This window comes from Lentinula edodes (genome assembly GCF_021015755.1).
Source record: "Lentinula edodes strain Le(Bin) 0899 ss11 chromosome Unknown C8R40scaffold_1, whole genome shotgun sequence".
Taxonomy (NCBI): Eukaryota; Fungi; Basidiomycota; class Agaricomycetes; order Agaricales; family Omphalotaceae; genus Lentinula; species Lentinula edodes.
The window spans coordinates 1,133,929-1,153,703 of record NW_025764307.1 but is presented as its reverse complement, the minus strand read 5'-3'; the positions used below and the strand labels follow the sequence as shown (position 1 = coordinate 1,153,703).

General features: G+C 46.3%; 8 protein-coding genes across 8 annotated transcripts; 4 read left to right on the top strand and 4 right to left on the bottom strand.

Annotated features, from left to right (window-relative positions):
- On the bottom strand, window positions 1-4,385 carry C8R40DRAFT_1077376 (ARM repeat-containing protein). The gene is made up of 13 exons (XM_046226973.1): window positions 4,207-4,385; window positions 4,096-4,151; window positions 3,847-4,035; window positions 3,754-3,792; window positions 3,074-3,704; window positions 2,962-3,023; window positions 2,141-2,909; window positions 1,915-2,085; window positions 1,694-1,860; window positions 1,504-1,644; window positions 1,282-1,452; window positions 1,109-1,228; window positions 1-1,059 (listed from the first exon to the last, which is right to left on the bottom strand). Exons 3-13 carry the CDS (start codon window positions 3,949-3,951, stop codon window positions 430-432), a joined length of 3,006 nt encoding a protein of 1,001 aa, XP_046092378.1. The 5' UTR covers window positions 3,952-4,035; window positions 4,096-4,151; window positions 4,207-4,385; the 3' UTR covers window positions 1-429.
- A 931-nt stretch (window positions 4,386-5,316) lies between these two features.
- On the bottom strand, window positions 5,317-9,293 carry C8R40DRAFT_30220 (UV radiation resistance protein and autophagy-related subunit 14-domain-containing protein). Its single transcript, XM_046234644.1, has 12 exons — window positions 9,279-9,293; window positions 8,989-9,215; window positions 7,788-8,930; window positions 7,431-7,723; window positions 7,203-7,305; window positions 7,061-7,142; window positions 6,879-7,008; window positions 6,476-6,826; window positions 6,346-6,424; window positions 6,192-6,295; window positions 5,404-6,131; window positions 5,317-5,340 (listed from the first exon to the last, which is right to left on the bottom strand). Exons 2-11 carry the CDS (start codon window positions 9,076-9,078, stop codon window positions 5,552-5,554), a joined length of 2,955 nt encoding a protein of 984 aa, XP_046092377.1. The 5' UTR covers window positions 9,079-9,215; window positions 9,279-9,293; the 3' UTR covers window positions 5,317-5,340; window positions 5,404-5,551.
- A 152-nt stretch (window positions 9,294-9,445) lies between these two features.
- Window positions 9,446-10,229, top strand: C8R40DRAFT_1157702 (scaffold protein Nfu/NifU N terminal-domain-containing protein; the record flags this gene model as incomplete). The annotated part of the gene is made up of 3 exons (XM_046229653.1): window positions 9,446-10,015; window positions 10,065-10,153; window positions 10,205-10,229. The coding sequence occupies 3 exons, from the start codon at window positions 9,446-9,448 to the stop codon at window positions 10,227-10,229; spliced, it is 684 nt and encodes a 227-aa protein (XP_046092376.1).
- A 257-nt stretch (window positions 10,230-10,486) lies between these two features.
- C8R40DRAFT_1032575 (porphobilinogen deaminase, dipyromethane cofactor binding domain-containing protein) lies at window positions 10,487-11,627 on the top strand (the record flags this gene model as incomplete). Its single annotated transcript, XM_046223271.1, has 3 exons — window positions 10,487-10,963; window positions 11,020-11,030; window positions 11,087-11,627. 3 exons carry the CDS (start codon window positions 10,487-10,489, stop codon window positions 11,625-11,627), a joined length of 1,029 nt encoding a protein of 342 aa, XP_046092375.1.
- Window positions 11,628-11,954: 327 nt separating this feature from the next.
- On the top strand, window positions 11,955-13,208 carry C8R40DRAFT_1269794 (ubiquitin-conjugating enzyme/RWD-like protein; the record flags this gene model as incomplete). The annotated part of the gene is made up of 8 exons (XM_046234029.1): window positions 11,955-12,098; window positions 12,164-12,240; window positions 12,420-12,524; window positions 12,587-12,607; window positions 12,686-12,778; window positions 12,838-12,848; window positions 12,904-12,955; window positions 13,167-13,208. The coding sequence occupies exons 1-8, from the start codon at window positions 12,029-12,031 to the stop codon at window positions 13,206-13,208; spliced, it is 471 nt and encodes a 156-aa protein (XP_046092374.1). The 5' UTR covers window positions 11,955-12,028.
- A 69-nt stretch (window positions 13,209-13,277) lies between these two features.
- Window positions 13,278-15,046, bottom strand: C8R40DRAFT_30321 (uncharacterized protein). The gene is made up of 4 exons (XM_046234647.1): window positions 14,780-15,046; window positions 14,692-14,720; window positions 14,282-14,631; window positions 13,278-14,232 (listed from the first exon to the last, which is right to left on the bottom strand). The coding sequence occupies exons 1-4, from the start codon at window positions 14,780-14,782 to the stop codon at window positions 13,364-13,366; spliced, it is 1,251 nt and encodes a 416-aa protein (XP_046092373.1). The 5' UTR covers window positions 14,783-15,046; the 3' UTR covers window positions 13,278-13,363.
- A 500-nt stretch (window positions 15,047-15,546) lies between these two features.
- Window positions 15,547-17,134, bottom strand: C8R40DRAFT_1064982 (uncharacterized protein; the record flags this gene model as incomplete). Its single annotated transcript, XM_046225600.1, has 4 exons — window positions 15,547-16,638; window positions 16,689-16,794; window positions 16,845-16,900; window positions 16,952-17,134. 4 exons carry the CDS (start codon window positions 17,132-17,134, stop codon window positions 15,547-15,549), a joined length of 1,437 nt encoding a protein of 478 aa, XP_046092372.1.
- Window positions 17,135-17,406: 272 nt separating this feature from the next.
- Window positions 17,407-19,254, top strand: C8R40DRAFT_1031451 (beta-1,4-mannosyltransferase; the record flags this gene model as incomplete). The annotated part of the gene is made up of 9 exons (XM_046223171.1): window positions 17,407-17,467; window positions 17,518-17,708; window positions 17,760-17,908; window positions 17,962-18,051; window positions 18,108-18,180; window positions 18,239-18,719; window positions 18,769-18,883; window positions 18,937-19,012; window positions 19,078-19,254. The coding sequence occupies 9 exons, from the start codon at window positions 17,407-17,409 to the stop codon at window positions 19,252-19,254; spliced, it is 1,413 nt and encodes a 470-aa protein (XP_046092371.1).
- Between the last annotated feature and the right edge of the window lie 521 nt (window positions 19,255-19,775).

Genomic DNA, 19,775 nt, shown 5'->3' with positions numbered 1-19,775 from the left:
AAACAAATTCTGGAAAACGACAAGCAATATGATATAAGTATGATCCACAATAGCAAGTTCTAAGTAACGAATTTATACAGCTAGAGGAAGTAACTACAGAATGACAGACAAATAGTGCTGCTAGGACGGACTACTATTAGACAGACAACCGAGTTAGAGTGAGTGAAGGAACCTGTACAAATGATGTAGTGCCAAATAAGAAAAATGTTCGAAACAGCGAAGGCGTACGAAACATTGGATGAAGATAATGCAGTTGGCAAAATACAATGGAGCTTGGTATGATAGATCAGGGGATACCCAGAGATAAAAGGGACTATGGTTGATATAGGGAGACAGTGATTCAAAATTTGGGTCGTGCGAGTAAGGTAGATTTGAGGGAATTGTAATTCGGGCAGAGTCGATGTTAGGTTAGAAAGAGTGAAAAGCTTTTTACATTCCATAGCCAAAGGAAGTCCTCTGGTAGGGGTCGCTGAGCGCATTGGGCAAGACCGATCCAGTATAATGGCCCATGCCAGCGAAGGACGCTCCAGAAAAACCATTTGTATGTGTTGGCGAAAGGCCTTGGCTATGACCGGGGTTGCCTTGGAGTACATACCCGTCGATAGACTGAGGCTGCAAAGCGTGCAACTGCGACGCCAAAGGGGCCTGGGCATAGGATGCTTGCGATTGGAGCGAGTATAATCCATTTTGCCCGCCATACACATCAGCAAGGGGGTTGCCTTGGAGGTGGCGGCCCGAGTTTTGAGGTAACCCTATTACCGGGTTGCTCAAAGCCATATTGACAAGGGCCTGTTGGTTATGATATCCACCAAACTGATCCATTTGCTCTCGCTGAAGTTTATTCTGGATACGTTTACCGTATGGGGTATTGCGAATCAAGGGAAGGACCGGTCGGATCCCCTCGACGAGGAGAACGCGCTGTGCGGGATCCGCATAGTCCAGGGCTGTCTGGACACAGTAGTTACCATACGAATCTCGCAACAGTTTTTCCAAACGAGTGCGATTGAGAAGTTCTTCAATGAGCATTTTACGGGTGCTGTGTTCCGCGACACGGATACACTGTGTCATAGTATAAGCGGTAGTCCAGCTCACGATGAGTAACCCATACCTTCTCAATAACATTTGAGCTGAACTTCTGCACAGACAAGGCACAAACGTTGCCAGCGAACTGCCGGATTACGGCATCGCTGAAACGGTTGTCGTTCAAGTCCAAGATATACTGTACAACCTGCAAGACAACATTAGGATCCTGAAGAAATAACAAAATCATCTTGCGCTCACATAATTACCGTAGGGATCCTGAACGAGGGTGAGGGCATTGAAAGTGATCTCATTGACAAGTTGAATACGTTGATGATCAGAAGCGTGATCAATGCAGCGTTGAAGAACACAACATCCATGACGGTGAGTAGCAACTTCTACGCAGTTAGCAGCGACAGCATTGTAGATGAACTAAACATATATATTCAGCAAGATGAACTCCCAGAAAGCAAATGTTCAAACCTGGTTGTCTTCGGGCGATAATTTATTCAAGCATTTCTGGATAACATGATTACCATTCAGATCCTTGATCAGCACCACAACATGGAGACTCAGAGCAAGAATGATAGAATGGATCTGAGCATTGTATCTGAGATTGGCTTGCTGCTACAGGGGTAAGCGAAGATACAACGAAGGGGTAACTTGGACCCACCTGTCGATGTGTAGAAAGGAAATCAATCATCTTTTGAACGGCGCGCGTGCCATGCATATTGAGGGATATGTTGACTAAATCCTGGGCAACCGACTCGCAGATAACATTCCGCTGCTCGTCGGTGGAATACTCGAGAAGCTTTTGACAGAGGTAATTACCAAAGGGGTCTAAAACGAGAGCAAGTAAGTCCGTATTTCGGAACTGGGGGCATCGAGACTAACCTGTCATGAGATCCGCAAAATGGCCGAAAGTTTCACGGAAAATCATATCACGGTGTTCAGGAAGACCTTCCTCCAACTTTTTTTGCAGGTAGCGACAACCGTGTTGATCTTTGCAAAGGGCCGGAATCTCACCCTGGAGATCTTCAAGGCGTGTACCCGCAAATCGATTGACTGAGAAAGAAGCAACATCAGCCGAGGCAGGAAAACAACCCCGATAGCTGCTTACACTCACGATCCATGTCACCACGCTTGTGTTTGGGCCCATGTAAACCGTTCATCTTTCCGTCTACCCCGGCATTAGCACGTCCGGGGAGACCCAATCCGTAACGGGACCCGTTGTGATGATATAATGCAGTCGAGCCACTCGTGTTGCTGTTGACATCAGCGTATGAGTTGTAACGCCCATCAAGGCCACCGCTCAAGCCAAAGCCTGAGTCAGCACCATAAGGTTCATCGAGACCTTGTGGGATCCCATTGAAATTGAGAGCGCCATTCTCGTACCGACCAGAAGGAATGCGGGACAAAGAGGCTTGAATATCTATAGCATCGTTGAGGTGATTCCCTTGTGTGGACATTCGGCCATTCATTCCTTGAGATTCGCCAAGGGGAGTGCCGGGAGGCTTCATGATGTGACTGCTGGAAAGACCGAGAGGAGTGGCTGGCACAGAACGAGTAGTGCCGTTCATACTTTCAAGAAGACCGAGAGGCGAACCGTGACTAGGCGAAGGAGGCTGATGAGAAATGCCCTGGGAATGCTGCGAAACGAGCGGAGTGGCTGAAGCGGATATAGAGCCCAGACTAGCCTGTCCGTCGGGTGATGCAAGAATCAAACCAGGATTTGTGACAGTGCGTCTCTCAGACTTCGCGGATGTGATTCCCTCAGGGCCGCGAGGGTATTGAGGCCATTCTGATATTTTATCTCTGTTGTCAAGAGAGCGATTATTGGAGCTCTGAGATATGTGGGCTAGGTCCAGGGCCGCTGACGATGTTGACACCTGTAGACAATTCTTCAGGATCAATTTAAAGGTGCATGTGATAATTTCCAACCTTGTTTGCAAACGAGTTGGCATACTTGTCCTCGTCTGAAGTTGGGAGATGCCTCATAGCATCTAGAACGAATAAGGAACCAAGTTATACCGTATTGACAAATAGAACTTACTATGCATTTCCTGGTCCAATTGCTCATCCAGCATCATTCCGGCATTGTAAGTACTTGCATAGCGGGCACCTTCATCATCCGCATACCGAGAGCCCCTCGTCAGAATGGAAGCTGACACTGGAGCAGGAATGGGAGAGGCCTTCCTGGAACGTTGACCCTCCAAAGACAACCCTTGCAAATGACTGGCCAACTCATCGTCGTGACTACTGGCAGAAGTTCGGCGACTGGCAGGCATACTTTTAGCCCCAGCAGAACGGGAATAGTTGGTAGTCACATTAGCTGCGGACAAGTCGGGGGAAATGTTGACGGAGGGAGCGTAAGTAACCGACTTGCGTTTGTCTGCGGCACCAACTGCTTTAGAGAGCGAATCAGCATCAACTAAATATGCACCGGGGCCATATTTTGCACCCAGGTGAGCTTCGCCTTGAAGGGCAGCATTAACCCGAGGCGGTGTAGTAGGTGCCGAGACAGCGAGATGCTGGATGCCAGCGCCATTGAGAGTACTGGGATCGACAGGAATAGAGAGGAGTTCCTGAGCTTGCTGCTGTTCAAGAGCCCGCATCTGATCCTCGAACATTTTACGCTGAAGTACACGTTGCCTCTCGTGTTCGAGACGCTTCAGCTCAACCCGCTGGATACAAATCAGCTGGAGCTATAATGCAAGCCGCGATAGAACTCACCGCAGACATGTCTGGCATATTACTCCCCAATCTCGCTGCCTAAAATCCCATCACATCAGTGAGAAGCAAATAAATGAATGACAATGTACATACGGAATCCGCAAGGTCCAAGAACGCAGGTGGACTCTGTTTACGGTCGTCCGAAGGGGAGGAGGTATTATCAGTAGGTGAAGTAGGCATTTGCGAGGTATTATTCATTTTGTATCAGGACGGTGAACGACAGAAAAGAAGTGAACGAGCAAAAAAGCAGATGAGAAGGCAGCTAAGAAGCACAATGTTGTCCTGCAAACAAACAGACCGTAAGAACAAAAAAAGTGAGGACAAAGGATAGACCAAGCACACCTGAAAACCGATTTGGGGCTCTACAAGATTGGTGTTGTTACAAGTGGCGAACTGAGCTGGTAGAAGCAGGGTGATAAGTCTCTATAGGTAATTTGGAGGAGCCAAGCCTACCCTTTTGTTACTCCAGATTCGAACGAGAAACGGGAGAGAAAAAGAAAGCTTCAGAGTTATTATATGCTGGTCAGTGAGCTCGAAAGATTGTGGACCCTGAGTCCTGACACTCTTCTTGAAAAACCGGCAGTTGCCTTTTATATCCAAAATTTGAAGTCGGTTGACCCGTAGGCCGTAAGTTACGCCCGAACGTTTCACGAAAATTCAGTATTGCTTACATAATCAATGGCAAGTATTTATCCCCTCAAGCGGTCGCAATGGGAGAGCCTGGAACACAATATTCACATATATCAAATGGCTTTGGACCAGGCCGGTCATTGTACGTTCATTCCCATCGCATTCCAATCTCCAGTCAGTTCAGTGGCGGGACCAGGTGGGACTTTTTGGCGGGATTCTAGATATTACTCTCAACTCACAGGGTCTTCTTAAAGGCCGCACAAACCTTTGATTTCTCTCCCAAGTATCTCCAAGTGTGTTACAATGGAATCTTTATGAGCGCAGTTCACGCTTCAGGGTTGTCTCTGGTTGACCCACAAGAAATTCTTCCTTACTTAGCACTCAGCCTTACTTAAGTACCTTCATTTCTGCGAAAAAACATGAAATTAGACCGCGTACTCACGGATCCTCACCCTGTCTTCCCTTGTCTTGCCCTCGAAGGACCGCTGAACCATGGACATGATTTTAGCGTACATAGATTTATAGATCTCAGGTTCGGTGCTCAATTTTTGAACAAATAAGTAATTGCTACTCACTTATATAGTTCTCGCCGCTCGGATGTCCGACTTCCGACGATTCTCCTGGTGAGCTCAAAGAGGCTGAAAGGTCCTTCATTGGTTTACACCTATGAAGCACACACCGTGTCAAGCATTCGTAGTTCGTCTTTGTCCACTGTCGAACGGACGTCGTTGTAAGAATATGGGATAGACCTGTACTTAACATGTCAAAGGGCCATAGGAGTTTGATGAACGGAACCTGAATCTTGATGCATTTACACAATTACAGTGTTTACCGAATCTCAGTGTGGATTCTCATGGGAGTCGGGACTTGACAAAGCATAAGAGGCAAAGGAGATGTACATACAAAGAGCGATATTGTTCTTGTGAGACTCTTTGTTCCATTGTATGTGCAACACATCTACGGTAAAGATATAATGAGTACAATTTCTACAAGGTAGAGTTGAGTAAAAATGGAACCGACTCGCGAACGATCTTGCACGGCGCTTATGTACGTCTGTAAACTCGAACACCGAAATACTACCCATTGCATTGTGTAGTAAGAATGTTTATCCTTCTCGTATTGATCCCTTTCTGCTTCCTTAGCACTTCCAAGCTCAGATGACGATAGATCATTGTACCTTCCATACACTTGCTAGTCGGCCTTTGACGAGGATAGGCTGTGAGTCCGCGTCTGTGTCTACTTCCGTCGTTTCTCCAAAACGATCGGCGACCTTGACTTTACCCAGGGCCAGGACTGGAGATCCAACCTCTCCAGGTTCCGAGTTTATAACTTCATCCCTTTTTGACGCGGTCGCATTATGTTCCGCGGACTCTGTATTCTCAGCTGCATTAGACGATGATATAGGTAGCTCGTCAGTGTCGAAAGAGCCCGCAGACTCATCGACATTTCGGAAAAGCAGTGAGGAAGGAGCACGAGCTCGCAGAAAGCCAGAGAAAGGAGTGAAGCCGCCAAGAAAACGCGAAGTTTTCTTCAGCGTGTCCATAGATACACTAGTGGGTGCGCTAGGGGTGGTGGGAGTCGACGATCCGCTGGCCGGCGGAGTAATTTCGGGTGGTAGATCCACACAAGTGGCTTTCGGCGTAGTGGTATTTGAGTTTGCAATCTCTTGTGAAGATGCAAGAGACTGCGGTTTGGGAGACTCCAAGCCAGAAAGAGATGAGACTGGAGAAGCCACACGTATCGCAGGTCTGCACCAATTGCTTGATCAGCGCAAATATTGAGGATTCGGTTTCTAAAACGTTACTGACCTGATGGGGACATCCTCACCGTCAGTCAGGGTAAGAAGTAAATTCTTTAGATTCGGAAGCGTATGTCGGATATCTATCGCACGTAGGTCGTGTTCTACCATAAGCTGTAATAAAGGCTCAATGAAGTAATCTTTGGAAGCAACGAGACACTCGCCATCTCGATGTCTTTATTCAACAAGAAGACGCCGTATTCAAACCGATACGTGTCAACTCCTTTTGAGAAGAGGGGGAACCTATAGCGGCTCAGAATTCGCCGTAGGTAACGGTGTAACGATATAGCTCACATTCGGGGCCCCACCATAGCGGATATCCCATCCCGAATGAGACTTCTACTTCCGATGTAGGTAATCGGATAAACCAAGACATGGCCAAGATATGCAGCTAGAAGCTGTACGACAATAGCAACATATCCTAAAGCAGTCGCGACAGTCTCTTCGTTGACGTCGATATGTGCTGGAAGGGTAAGCGGAGGAGCAGGATCGTTGGGAGAAGCGGGAATCGGAAGTGGAACGTCAAGGATCGTAAAGAGGAGGTCAGGCGGCGAACGAAGCTCAATGGGAAATAAATACGAAAGGGTTGAAAGTAGGCCTGTGCGACTTGGAATGGTTAGACTTCGCAGCGAAGCAAGACGAGCGCTTTTGGTAACAGGTCGGTCAGACTTCACGTATAATTCAAGGCAACACACACCGTTCATCGAGAAGGTCTTCCTCTATTTCTTCCCATTCTTGCTGCTCGTCCTCATCCTGCTGTTCAACATTAGCAAGCATATTTCGTCGTTCTCTTAGTTGTTCCCGACGTATAAGTATCTCATCTCGAACTGAAAGACAAACATATAATATCTGTTAAAATTAATGCGAAGGAACACCGACGTTCTTGTGACTGCGTCGAGACGCTGGCACAATCTGCTCGTAATTCCGCTATCCGACATTCGCGTTCGGATATCTCCCGTTTCTAGGATGATTAATAAGAAGTCGTTTCAACATAGAGAAGTGCATATTGGGAACAACTTACAAGTGGTGAAAGCTGATCGTCAGCGATGAGACGATCGAGCCCACGAACGATATCCTCCAATGATTTTTCGTTATCTTTTATAGTTGTCCAAATAGTCACCAGTCTTACCCATTTCAGAGAAAGCGTGGCGCGAATGCAATATTTTCATGAGTGAAAATGAAAAATTAAAAAGAACAGTGACACAGTATAAGCACGTTGCCCGAGCACACAAAAAGAAAATGATCTTACTTAAATAAGTCCTTCCATCCGGCAGTCCTGGCTATATACTCTTCCTTGGCAGTTTCCTGGCCTTGTCTACCTCTTTGCCGCCTCCTTCTAGAAGGGAGAGCTGCAAAGTCTAACTTGGTGTCAATTTCCTTGTTCTTCCGTATGGTAGACTCCGGATCTGATGAGTAACCTGAAGCCAAATCCATTGTCCTGTGAGATGGCTGTGATAATATTGGAACATAGGCATAAAAGGTCTGCCCTGGCGGGTTGAGCGTAATGAGGAGCGTGTTTGAAGGTAATTGGTGATGGGGGTCCTGTTTTCCAAAGCCTGAGATATGAGAAACGTACGCAGAGAATTAATGGACGAATGACACATACATCATCAGCATTTATGTTCGGGAGGGGAATCAACTCATTCAAATCGACATTCCATTCTTCTAGCACTTGCCATTCAGGTGGATTCGAATCTCGGGTTTCACGAGGACGTTCTTTTTCCTTACCCTTTCCATTCACAGGTCCAGAGTCGTTTCCAATCTTGGCCCAAAGTTCAACTTTCAGTTTCACAGCGCTGAAGTCAGTCCATGATGCAAACTCGGACGTGGGATCGAAAAAGAAGCTTGGATTGGTAGATGGCTGGTGTATTGGAGAGAAATAAGCTGGAACTGAGGGTTGGACTGGCGAAGAAGGTAGCTCAGGCGACGAAGGAAATGTTGAAGTTGATGCTATTGGACTGCCTGTGGCGGGTTTGACTGCTCCTTTTCGAGACAGAGTAGCATCATACATGGTTTTAGAATGGCCAGAAGATGAAGAAGACAGAGTTGAGGCTCGGGAATCCCTGCGTGACTTCTCGGTATTCGGAAGTGGGCTGGGGGAGGAAGGAGTGAATACATCCTTCCGCGGTGATATCAGGGGAAACCCGTTCCTGGGAGAACTTGGCGTGCTTGTAGGAAAGAAAGATGAGGAGGAAGTTGTTGGCAGCCCAGCATCAACATATGAAGGCTCTGAGATGGCAGTAACGGCTAAAAACGTTTCTACGAGCCGAGAGCCAATGATTTTCTCCAAACCAGTCTGAGAATGATCTTCCAGCGTGGCATGATGTTTATATGCCTCAACATTAGAATTCAGGGAAAAGCTTCCTTGCGATACCTCAGTCGACTCGGGGAACACTGATGCCAAAGATGTAGTCCTATTTCGCTGAGGCCTTAATGTCGGTGCTGTTCGACCAATTGTAGTCGACTTTTCGCTCAATCTTGATGTTGTTCTCTTTCCTTCTTCGTGTCCTTCACCTACTCCTGCTGACTCTCCATCCTCTGATCTCGAACTCCGCAAGGTGGTTATTGAATTCGTTGAAACCCTCCGGGTACGTTTACGCGTCAATGTTGCATCTAAATCGTCTGCTACATAGCCATGAGTAGCAGTAGAGATTTCAATTGGCTTTATGAGAGCTGAAGTGAATGTATCTCGAGCGGGAAAAGGAGTGAGATTTCGTATTTGGATCGAAGTTATGTGGCCAATGCGACGCTATGATTTGGGGGTCACGTCAAAATTCGTCAGTCGGTTGAAGTCGAAAAATATATACCTGGAATAGATGGTTGAAGTCGAAACTACTTTGAAAAGGAACTGGATTTTCCGAAGACATAACGGTAACACCGTCAGTGGAGAAGTTCATAACATTACCGGGCCGGTCAGAGAAGATCGCTGAATAATTACATCGCAATAAGTGTATATTTTAACTCCTGCCTTGACTTCCATGTCGCTCGCAACTTGCGCTAGAAATTGGGCTCGTCATTCATTAAAAGCTCCATTCTCATTAAAGAGTAGAACCCTGTTTGGCCTGTCAGGCAGGTCGTCATTTTCACAACCCAGAACTGTTTCTTCGAGTCCATGGCGGAAGCCCTTGCAACGACATTATGCCACCGCTACGCCAACTTCACCGGGACTTTCATCAAGACCTGCAGCCAGGCAAGCTCCTCCTTTGAGTGAGCTCTTTTTACATTTGAACGTTCCTTTGTATTGATTGAGAAACAGCCCGCTCAATGTTTATCCAAACGGAATCTACGCCGAACGACGATTCCCTCAAATTCGTACCTGGAGTGTCTGTAATGGGCGAAGGAACTGCAGAATTTCTGGATACCCGTTCGGCGCTAAGCTCGCCATTGGCTATTCGTCTAATGGGCGTAGAAGGTGTTAAAGCAATATTTTACGGACCCGATTTCGTCACCGTCTCCAAAGACTCTGAACATCCATGGGCTGTAATTAAGCCTGAAATATACTCCACCCTCATGGAACATTTCTCATCAGGTCAAGCGTTGTTTCGAAGTCAAGAAGAACGAGACAATGCTGGCCCACAGGATACACGAATCTATGATACAGATTCGGAGACAGTTGCAATGATCAAAGAATTGCTTGAGACAAGGGTGCGACCAGCTATTATGGAAGATGGAGGAGATATCGAATATCGTGGATTCGATGAAGCTGGTTCGGGGATGGTGAAGGTCAAACTGAAGGGAAGTTGTCGAGGGTGTGATTCAAGTACGGTAACACTCAAGAGCGGTATTGAGAGGATGTTGATGCATTACATACCGGAAGTTAAAGGTGTCGAACAGGTTAATATTTTTACTTTATGTACGGCTCGTACTCACAGTATACTTCAAGGTGTTGGATGAGGAAGAACAAATTGCGCTCAACGAGTTTAATAAGCTTGAAAAAAAGCTAAATAAGGAGAATCGGCAAGAATCATCTCCGTATGTATTCCCATCCACGCTCTTTCTACCTTTCTCACCTTTATGAATCAGCATGGCCCAGTACATGTCAGCATAGAGTTGAAGGTTCCGGGTTCCTTAATACGCTCGCGCTTGGATATTCTAGTGTAGTATTTACCGGATCGCTATCCCCACGAATTCACTCTTGCTTTATAGCCTACTCTCACCTCCCTCTCCGATTGTTGAGCTGTATACCCACTGTATAAATTTTGAGAGATGGCGACGGAACGAGTGGTAACTTATCCGGCATAATTTTGCCGGTTGATATTTAATCGATCGTCCATCTTGAAGTTGTACTCTCCTCACTTCCCAAATATGTCCAACTCTTCTAGGACATTTGTCTTAGCCTCGAGGGGCTCCCAACTAGCCCAAATACAAACCAATCTTGCTATGGATAACATGAAATCACTTTTTGCTAGTTCTAAAGCGGACGCAATACCGAAATTTACTACATCGTTCATGTCTACTGCAGGCGATAAAAACCAATCCCAAGCCTTGTACCTGCTCGGAGGAAAGGCCTTGTGGACGAAGGAACTCGAAGTCGCGTTGATTGAGCGCGAAGTTGATATGCTCGTCCATTCGTTCAAGGATGTACCGACGGTTTTGCCCGAGGGATGTATTATTGCTGGAATCATGGAGCGAGAGGATCCTGTGGACAGCCTCGTAGTGAAGAAAGGTAGTCCTTGGAAGACACTGGATGATTTACCAAATGGAAGTATTGTTGGGACAAGCTCTGTGAGGCGGGTCGCACAGTTGAAAAGAAAGTACCCCGAGTTGGTTTTCCAAGACGTGGTGAGTCGCTTGACTCGTTGACAATGAGTACAATATTTGATATGCCATGTTCATAGCGAGGAAACCTGTATGTTTCCCAGTTCAACTTTGTATCATTACTTTTTTACATTCATCTCTGTCTAGAAACACTCGTATGGCTAAACTCGATGCGCCAGAAGGCCCTTACGCAGCCATTGTCCTTGCCAAAGCTGGAATGGTCAGACTAGGAATGGGCAATCGTCTTACATCCGACCTGGCTCCTCCATTACTCTACCACGCCGTCTCTCAAGGAGCATTGGCGATCGAAATACGGTCAAACGACGAGGAATCTCTCAAAATATGTCAGCAAATCACGCATCGGGAGACTGCCTTGTGCTGTCTCGCAGAACGAGCTTGCTTGAGAAAGTTGGAAGGTGGATGCAGTGTTCCTGTTGGCATCGGATCATCACTGGATGGTAATGTACTGACGATTACTGGTTGTGTAACGGCCTTAGATGGAAGCAAGCATGTCGAGCATACAATAACAGAGACGGTGGCCAGCGAAGAACAAGCCGAGGTGGTGGGGACGAAGTTAGCCATAACACTTATTGAGACGGGAGCAAAGGAAATTCTGGATGATATTACAGTCGATAGAGAGATGAAGATCAAATTGGCCCAGGAGAAAGATGAGAAGATTGCAACATAGAATAGAATCTTTGATTGAACACATTCCTGAGCGCTGAGTATAATTTATTTGTAGAAAAAATGTATCTAGCCAAACCACGGCGTAGATGCACGACAGTTGCACCTGCGAGTGTGACGAGGGAAGAAGATTTTCTGCGTCTCCACGAGCACCTACAAATTCCTCTTGGATGGAAGAGCAAGCGACTCTATAAGCGGAGAAACATGTTTCAATGATGAAGAACAGGGCAACAATCACGAAAGTTTTTATACCAAACTGCTAACCTTAACCCTAACGCGCACGTGAGATTATATCTTCTCAAATCGGGCGTCAAAGCGTACATTGGATTCTCCTTGACCCATTCATTGTACTGATCAATTGCCCCGTTTGTCCTCACAGCTGTCCCCGATACTTCTCACTCCGTAATGACCTCGATATCTTCGCGAAGGCTTGCGAAGGAGCTCATGGAGATCAAGAATGAGGGATGCCCAGTTGGTTCGTTGGGGGGTGCTTTAATTTTGGCGATATCGTTACGAATTCGACCTGTTCTCCCCCGATAGGTATAAATCTTGTCCAGGCGGATGACTTTAGTACCTGGCTTTTCACGATCGAGGTCATGGGGGAGTCATTATACCAGGTTCGTTCAATCAGCATAACTCGCAACCGAAATCTCATTTGTTCATGCCCCGTGCCCTCCTTGTTTCCCTGATACGTTTGCATAATCAATCGCTGAATGGTATCAATGGCTGGATATGTTCAAAACCATAATTTAACCTTCTCTTGCCTAACTACACACCTTTTCCATCCTCGACGCAGAACGAGAAATTCACCTTACAATTTCGCTTTGACCAACAATATCCCATATCAAGTCCGGCGGTCCAGTTTGTTGTCACAGAAGGAAGACAAGCCCCCGTTCATCCGGTACGCCACATCTATACGCCTATATTCCTCTCAAATCCAACGTAACTCATAATATACTGCAGCACGTTTATTCAAATGGGCATGTACGATACCATTCCATCTTCAATGGCAGATCGTTTCATCACTCAAAGCTTACTTTGCTCTTCCCTTCGCCGCTGTAGATTTGCGCATCCATCCTTGGAAATGAGTGGTCCCCTGTACTAAGCGTCATAGCAGTGTGTGTCACGCTGCAGAGTATGCTGGCTTCGTGCAAGGTGAGCACGGATGTCCCGCTCCTTCTTCAATCAACGTGTTGACATCAATTAACGCTTAGGAGAAACACCGGTGCGCGATTACGTTTGCTGTGGTAACCACTTCTTCTTGACCAAACACTGTATAGACCGGTCGACAATGACAGATACGTTAAACATGCACCGGAGAACCCCAAGAAGGTAGGCCTTATTGATGACTTATATGATAAGCAAAAGATGACGGTCACCTGTAGACTCGTTTCCACTACGATGGTGAGTTTCAATGTACTTTCTATAAGCCAAGTTTCAACATTGCATTGTTTTCTTTGCGAATTTCCAGATGACACGTATGTATCGTTTACTGCTATCGTGCCAATAGTGAATATGTCTCTGATATTTCGATATGCAATAGGGTTTAATGGAGACCCGCAACACATGCACTGGCGAACTTTAACTTCTTCCGAGCGTCTGTACTTTCTACATATATTGGATTTCTCAATTGTAACATTACATCTCTCCGAATAGGATGTATATTTGTGAGACTATGTAAAACAACCTAACATTTACCGAAAGAAAATCAAGACATATGTAAATTGACATTCACGGTGCCTACTTGCCACCGCAACAGCTTTGCACTGGAGCAGAAATGACCCTGAACGTCGAAAATTCTGCTTCGCTCGAGGTGTTGGGTTCGTTAGAGTTAGATCTATGATGATCATGATCCGTACAACATCCTTCGCAAGACTTTCCACAGGAACAATCGCCATCAGGACAACCGCATTTTCCTCCACAGCATTCCAACTTCGGGATCGTGATGAGGCCGAATGGTACTCCGCGCTCTTTGGTCTCCATCGCAGCAGTAGGGTATACCATAACATTTCCCGGGTCGAGTTTAATTCCTACACCCATCTTTCGATTTACTGGCGGTGAAGGAAGAGAAGCTGCTCGTGCAAAAAACTGGTTGATCATTCGGGATGAGGTGTATCTGGGATCTAGAGCAAACGATGAATTAGGAAGACCGATTCCCTGATGGTTATCGACACACGTCCCACAGGGATCAGGATCGCAGCTCTGGCGTTCAGAATCGGCATATTCTGCTCCTCGATGTTCTACACATCCCGGACAGTTACACTCCACCCCACAAGTACAGCCTGAGCCAGCGATGGAAGCAATCTGCGTGATGGGAGGCATAGATCCAGACTCGAAATTGGTATCTGCAAGAGGAGAGGTGTCGAATAAGAATGGCGGGAGCTCTGGACCGGGTGTATTATGTGTATGTTTGATTCGTTTTCGCAAATATGTTGGCGAAGGCGGGCGAGTGGGTTTAGAGGAAACAGTGTTCGAGTCTACGGCACAACATAGCTGAGCGGCTTGCGCAAGGGTATTGAGGCCATTTGAGGAGCAAGAGTTGGCGGACTGTCGACAATTGCACTCCCAAGCTGGATTCTTGCAGGAGCATGGGTTGAGGAGAGTATCCACTAGAGTATATATTCAGATTCTGTATTTGTAATAAAAGATGTGACTCGCCAGTTTGTCGTGAGTTTGATGAAGCGGAAGGTGCAACTCGGACGACATCTTTAAGACCGTTAGGAAGAGCTGGAGCAATGGGAACGAATCTTGGAGCTACGATGGTAGGATGATTGAGTAGAAGAATTAAAGCAATCACTGACGACGTACGTTTCTGTCCGGTCTGAGGCTTCGGGGGTGGTTTCTGCTCCTTCGGATTACAGTTACACTTCGAATGGACCTTTTTCGATTGCCTCAGTTCACGGCATCTCTCACATTGGGATACAGGTCGACCTTTCTTTTTGACTTCAAAGAGGGGTCGATCCGTGTGTGAACAGGTAGAGGAGCGGTGACCTTTGATGCAGGCTTCGCTTGAGAGAGATGATTGGATCAATACGTTGGAAAAACCTGATCCAAGGGACTACACCAACCAAGCAAATTTCTTACTATTCACAAACACCTAGGATAGAAGATCAATTAGTATAGACCCAAATTATTCAAGATAAACGAATGAAGTACCATGCGAGCTTTAAATTCCGCAAGCCAGCGCAGAAATTACTGTTAATAAGAATGGGAAGAAAAGTACAAACTTGAAGGGATGAATGAGTTTGAAACTCCTTTATTGCTTAGAGCGATTGTCGGGTGGAAGAGGTCTCAAGTAAGGCGGCAGCTTCCTAAGGCAGTTTCCGCTTGTCCTATTAGTATGAATGATTTTTCGAGTTTTTCTCAGCGTAGTCTCAGTGTAACGAATGTCGCCCTTAGAATTCAGAATTCAGATCCTAGTGCGCCACGCTGCCCACCTGATAGTCCTAGTTCGTACATCTAGTTTATCCAGAGTTCCACACTTAAAAAGCATATTATTTTCCCTGATCACAAGGACTCTAGGCTGCTGCTAACCTCCTCAAATGTTGGTCATGTTATTTCACAACATATCGAACAATACAGTTGTGGGACCCGTTCAAGGACAAAGCCATGCATTTATCTGTCTATCTATCAGTAGATGGGTGTTATTACTAAAATAAACTCTCAAACGGAATAGCGGGACCGATAACGAATGAGGATTTCCGAGGACACTATGCCATTGGAGGGTTTGAATATGGACACACGCAAGCCTCAGTATGCTATGTGAGGGCTTTCTGCCAGCATACATTGAAAATTTCATATCAGCCCGAGATAGGGAAATACCAATATCTACCTACGTTCGCTGCTACATATACTGATTTCAGCAGTCGTTGCAACTTGCAACCAATCTATACAAAATCGGAACACACACATTTGCTTACTTGTCATGAGGTCGAAGTGGTGGGATTCCCATTGGTGACGTCGTTGTTACCGCCAGTAGTGTCCATCCAACTGAGAGAATCAAGATTCACATCGCTATTATTCTCAGTTGAGAGGAATTCAAGATTTCCTAGATTCCCGAGATCAAAGGATTCATCCATAGTCAAGCCTTGTGTTTGAGATGTATTTGTTGATGACTGCGAAAGACTAGCAAGGAGAGTCCCTGGTGATGGAGCAGTTAATGTCTCTGTTGAGGGTAGAGATATTGTCCCGGAAGGAGAGGTCAAATCCCCTCCTTCTCCAACCCCGAAAGAAGCAAAGATGTCGGCATTAGGATTGTCTCCGCCAACCCCAATAGACGAAAGGAAGTTATCATCGACCCTGTTGGTCGAGTTTCCAATCTCGCCAGTGGTCCCAAGATGAGGTGAAAAAAGGCCTCCACCATCGGCATTTGCTTCAGTATTGTCAGGTTCAGAAGAGTCGCCAAAAAGATCACTCATGGCCTGATCCAAGTCCATGCCGTCCATATCCAAATCGATGGGCTTGTCCGCAGAGCTGCCCAAGGCTGAATCTAGGTCAAGATTCATGCCGCTCGAAGAGCCCGCCGGTGTGAGAGTGAGATCAATGTCGACTCGAGGGTCGTTGAATGCGGCCATGATATCATAGTCGATGGGTCGCGCAGACTTCGGTGCGAGAGTGACAGGGGAACGTAGACCGGATGGCAGAAATGAAACGGCATCTTCTGCCGACATACGGAGAGACTGAGAAGACAAATCGAGTTTGAGTGGGAAGGCAGGCCGATTGAGTGAAGATATGGATATAGCCGAAGGTCTGCGCCCTCCAACTGTAGCGTGTGCCACAGGTGATTGGTTGGTAGATGCTATTGGAGTTGAGGTACCAGAGATTGGATTGACAGACTCTCCAGATCCTGAAGGGGTGATTTGTGGTGACATTGATACATTTTGTGCATTCGCTGCTGCCTCGGCCTCGGCCTTTGCTGCGGCGGCAGCAGCAGCTTCAGCAGCGATCCTTTCTTCATCTCGTATTCGCTGTTGTTCCTTCTTCAAATCCCTCTGCAGGACTGATATTGCACGGACCTTTAAGCAAGGTCAATACCCAACAAAGGCATTAACCATGAACAACGCACTAAATGTGTTTCAATTGCATCGCAAAGCTGATCATACTTCTCGAGCTCACGGCCTAGCGACGCTTGAAGCGAACGAGGAGGATCCGAGGCATGTCTCCGAACGTTTCTGAGAGATGTTCAGAGAATAGATAGACAGTATCATTTGACAATCCTTACAGTTGGCGAGCATCATGATGAAATTGCACTATTTGAGCTGTTTTTACAGCTGCGTTCTGCGCGCTGAATTCAGAGTTAGTTTTTAGATAAGAAGTACAGAAGCGCACCTGCAAACATCCAGACAAAGCGTTTATTTCCGGTTCTAATATGCCCATCGGTGCAGCTGGTACTGGCGGAGGCGGCATTGCTTTGGAGTATTTTTCTGTCTTTGTTACTTTGATCGATGATGCATCTTTAGATGCATTGGACTGCTTCCGAGGAAGCGGAATTGGCTTGGGACGCGGAGGCATGGTGGTTGTTTGGGTCAAAAACTGCGAATTGGCGCCTGGCGATCGACCGGCACGTGAATGCGCGCTTATGATCGTGTAATTCTTCAGCGATGTCACCTGCGAGCACAGTGAACAGTGACAAGACCATTTTACATGTTATCGCTAGTATTGCGTGTCTGTGGATATGCTATCGACTTCTTGCTTTCTTTCGGTTCTTTAGACCCAAAAGTGAACATTCACTGCGCTCTATAGCAATACTTGTGCTGGGCGACATTGGTCGCAGTCCCAGGATGATGTACCACGCAGAAAGCTTCGCCGAGAATGGTTTTATGGTATATTTGATAGGGTATGGAGGTGAGAACATATATCATCTACTTACATGACGTACTCACCGTTGTACGTAGGGTCCAAACCTATACCGGCTTTGGAACGTCTACCCAAAGTCGAACTTCGCTACTTACCTGAACCACCAGCAATTCTCCGTTCTTTGCCATTTGTGCTCCTCGCTCCTTTCAAGATCATTCACCAAGTCTCGTCCATCCTGCGTGAACTACTTATCTCTGTTGGTGAACCCCCAGAGTATATACTCGTGCAAGTATGTGCTTTACAAGAATCCCTTCTTCGATCAAGATCATGACAATGATAGAACCCCCCTAGTATACCAACGCTTGCGGTAGTATGGCTTATTGGTAGGATCCGAGGATGCAAAGTTATCATTGATTGGCATAATCTGGGATATAGTATACTCGAGCTCAAGCTGCCGAAAACACATATATATGTGAAGATTGCAAAATGGTGTGTGCTATGCCCGGCTCTCCTTATAAGTCTAATTTTCTCCTGCATGACAGGTTCGAGGTAACCTTTGGGAGAGTAGCGTATGCCCATATATTCGTGACAGAAGCAATGCGGAATTTTCTAGTTCAAGAATGGGATTTAATGTGCGTTCTCTTCTTTTGGGATATTATGATCTCATTCACAAGTGTTCGAATCATAGTGGAGAAAAGGTCGTCCTTCATGACCGTCCTCCTAAACATTTCCATCGTTGTTCTGCTCAAGAGATTCACGATGTCTGTCCCACTTATTGCACTCTACCACGAAGGCTCATTAATGGATTTCTTGACTCAGCTTTTCGTCAGGCTTCAGGCACCCATCTCCCAGTACAAATCTTTACAAGACTTTTTACCCGATTCAACACCACCATTTTCCACCCTTTTGACTGACCGAAAACCGCTATCGGATGCGTCGCCCACTCCTACCCCAGCTCACGTTAGAGATCCTATTTCAGCAACCGCGCTGACCTATGAGAATATTCAACCCCCTCGGCTGAGGCCTGATCGACCCGCCTTGGTCGTTTCAAGTACTTCTTGGACGCCCGATGAAGATTTTGGTATTCTGCTGGACGCGCTGAACCAGTATGAGAAAAGGGCTCGGGAACTCTCCGAGGCCGCAAATGCAAAGAAATTACCGAAACTCTTGATGGTCGTAACAGGGAAGGGACCGCAGCGAGAAGAGTATATGAAAAAAATTAACCGTTTGCAGGCTGATTGGCATTGGGTAAGATGTATAAGTTTATGGCTGGAGGCTGAGGATTATCCAACATTCCTCGGTGAGCTTGATTCTCATTGATATTCCATTATTCCTAACGTTTTGTCTAGGTTCTGCTGACTTGGGCGTGTCATTGCATTCCAGCTCCTCTGGGAGAGATCTTCCAATGAAAGTAGTGGACATGTTCGGATGTGGGCTCCCCGTTTGCGCGTTGAACTTCGACTGGTTTGTCTTGTTTCTTGAAGTATATTGACTTTCAGCCTATTTTCTTCTCTTAGCCTTCCCGAACTTGTCAAGGATGGGAAGAATGGGCTCATTTTCAATAACTCAAACGAGCTAACTCAACAGCTTGAGGTAAGTAATTGTCAACGCTATTTACTCTTCCCTCCCAGTTTTCTCACTGCAGAGGTGATTGATAGTTGCTCTTGACGTCCTTCCCTTCTTCGGAGCGTTTGAACGAGTTAGGCTTATCCCTCCGTCAAGCAACAAGCACTCCAGGAGTTAGCCATTTCTCACAAAATGAAGAATGGTGCTCGTGGGATGAGAATTGGAATATACATCTAAAGCCGATCATTTTGCGTGGAATACGGGTATGAGCAGGGATTTTCATGGGATACGTTATACACGATATTGTCAAACCTGTAATATTGATCTGGAATTCTGGAGAATGAAGAATAAGCATAGTTCCACTCGTAGGAAACTTTGCAGTATCGTACTGTCACTGACCTACTGCAGTTGTCAAAATACTCGAAACCATGCGAAGTTCGCTGATGTCTGACATTGGTCGACATCCCGTGCGGTATTACGGGGTCATGGGAGCTTGACGGGCTGCACTAAGACTCAGAGGAGTACATGCTCCGAGGTAAGTGTACTGAACCTTCTTGCCATTCCAAGGCTGCAGATAATCATAAGTTCTTGCGCGAAGGGAATATCATCTCACACGTGAAAAGCGGTTGCTCATCACTACATAGAGCTAGCTGATGATGGGGTTTCGTGTCTGCCATTCGGATGTCGAATGCCCCTTTACAAGAAATTCGATACCTGGGTAGACAATTTGAATCACAAGACAAAAAAGACACAATTCGAGTTGTGCAGTTGCATTTCATCCAGCTAGGGA

Excerpts from the sequence above, each read along its gene's own strand:
- C8R40DRAFT_1077376 (XM_046226973.1), bottom strand. The coding sequence starts at position 3,951 with ATGAATAATACCTCGCAAATGCCTACTTCACCTACTGATAATACCTCC. Across the intron at positions 3,793-3,846 it reads TCTTGGACCTTGCGGATTCC|GCAGCGAGATTGGGGAGTAA; the intron begins GTATGTACATTG and ends ATGGGATTTTAG. Across the intron at positions 1,645-1,693 it reads TCCTTTCTACACATCGACAG|CAAGCCAATCTCAGATACAA; the intron begins GTGGGTCCAAGT and ends CCCCTGTAGCAG.
- C8R40DRAFT_30220 (XM_046234644.1), bottom strand. The coding sequence starts at position 9,078 with ATGAACTTCTCCACTGACGGTGTTACCGTTATGTCTTCGGAAAATCCA. Across the intron at positions 7,143-7,202 it reads ACGATCAGCTTTCACCACTT|AAACGGGAGATATCCGAACG; the intron begins GTAAGTTGTTCC and ends TAATCATCCTAG. Across the intron at positions 6,425-6,475 it reads GCTATGGTGGGGCCCCGAAT|GTTCCCCCTCTTCTCAAAAG; the intron begins GTGAGCTATATC and ends GAGCCGCTATAG.
- C8R40DRAFT_30321 (XM_046234647.1), bottom strand. Across the intron at positions 14,632-14,691 it reads AATAGTAAGAAATTTGCTTG|CGAAGCCTGCATCAAAGGTC; the intron begins GTTGGTGTAGTC and ends ATCTCTCTCAAG. Across the intron at positions 14,233-14,281 it reads ATCAAACTCACGACAAACTG|TGGATACTCTCCTCAACCCA; the intron begins GCGAGTCACATC and ends TATATACTCTAG.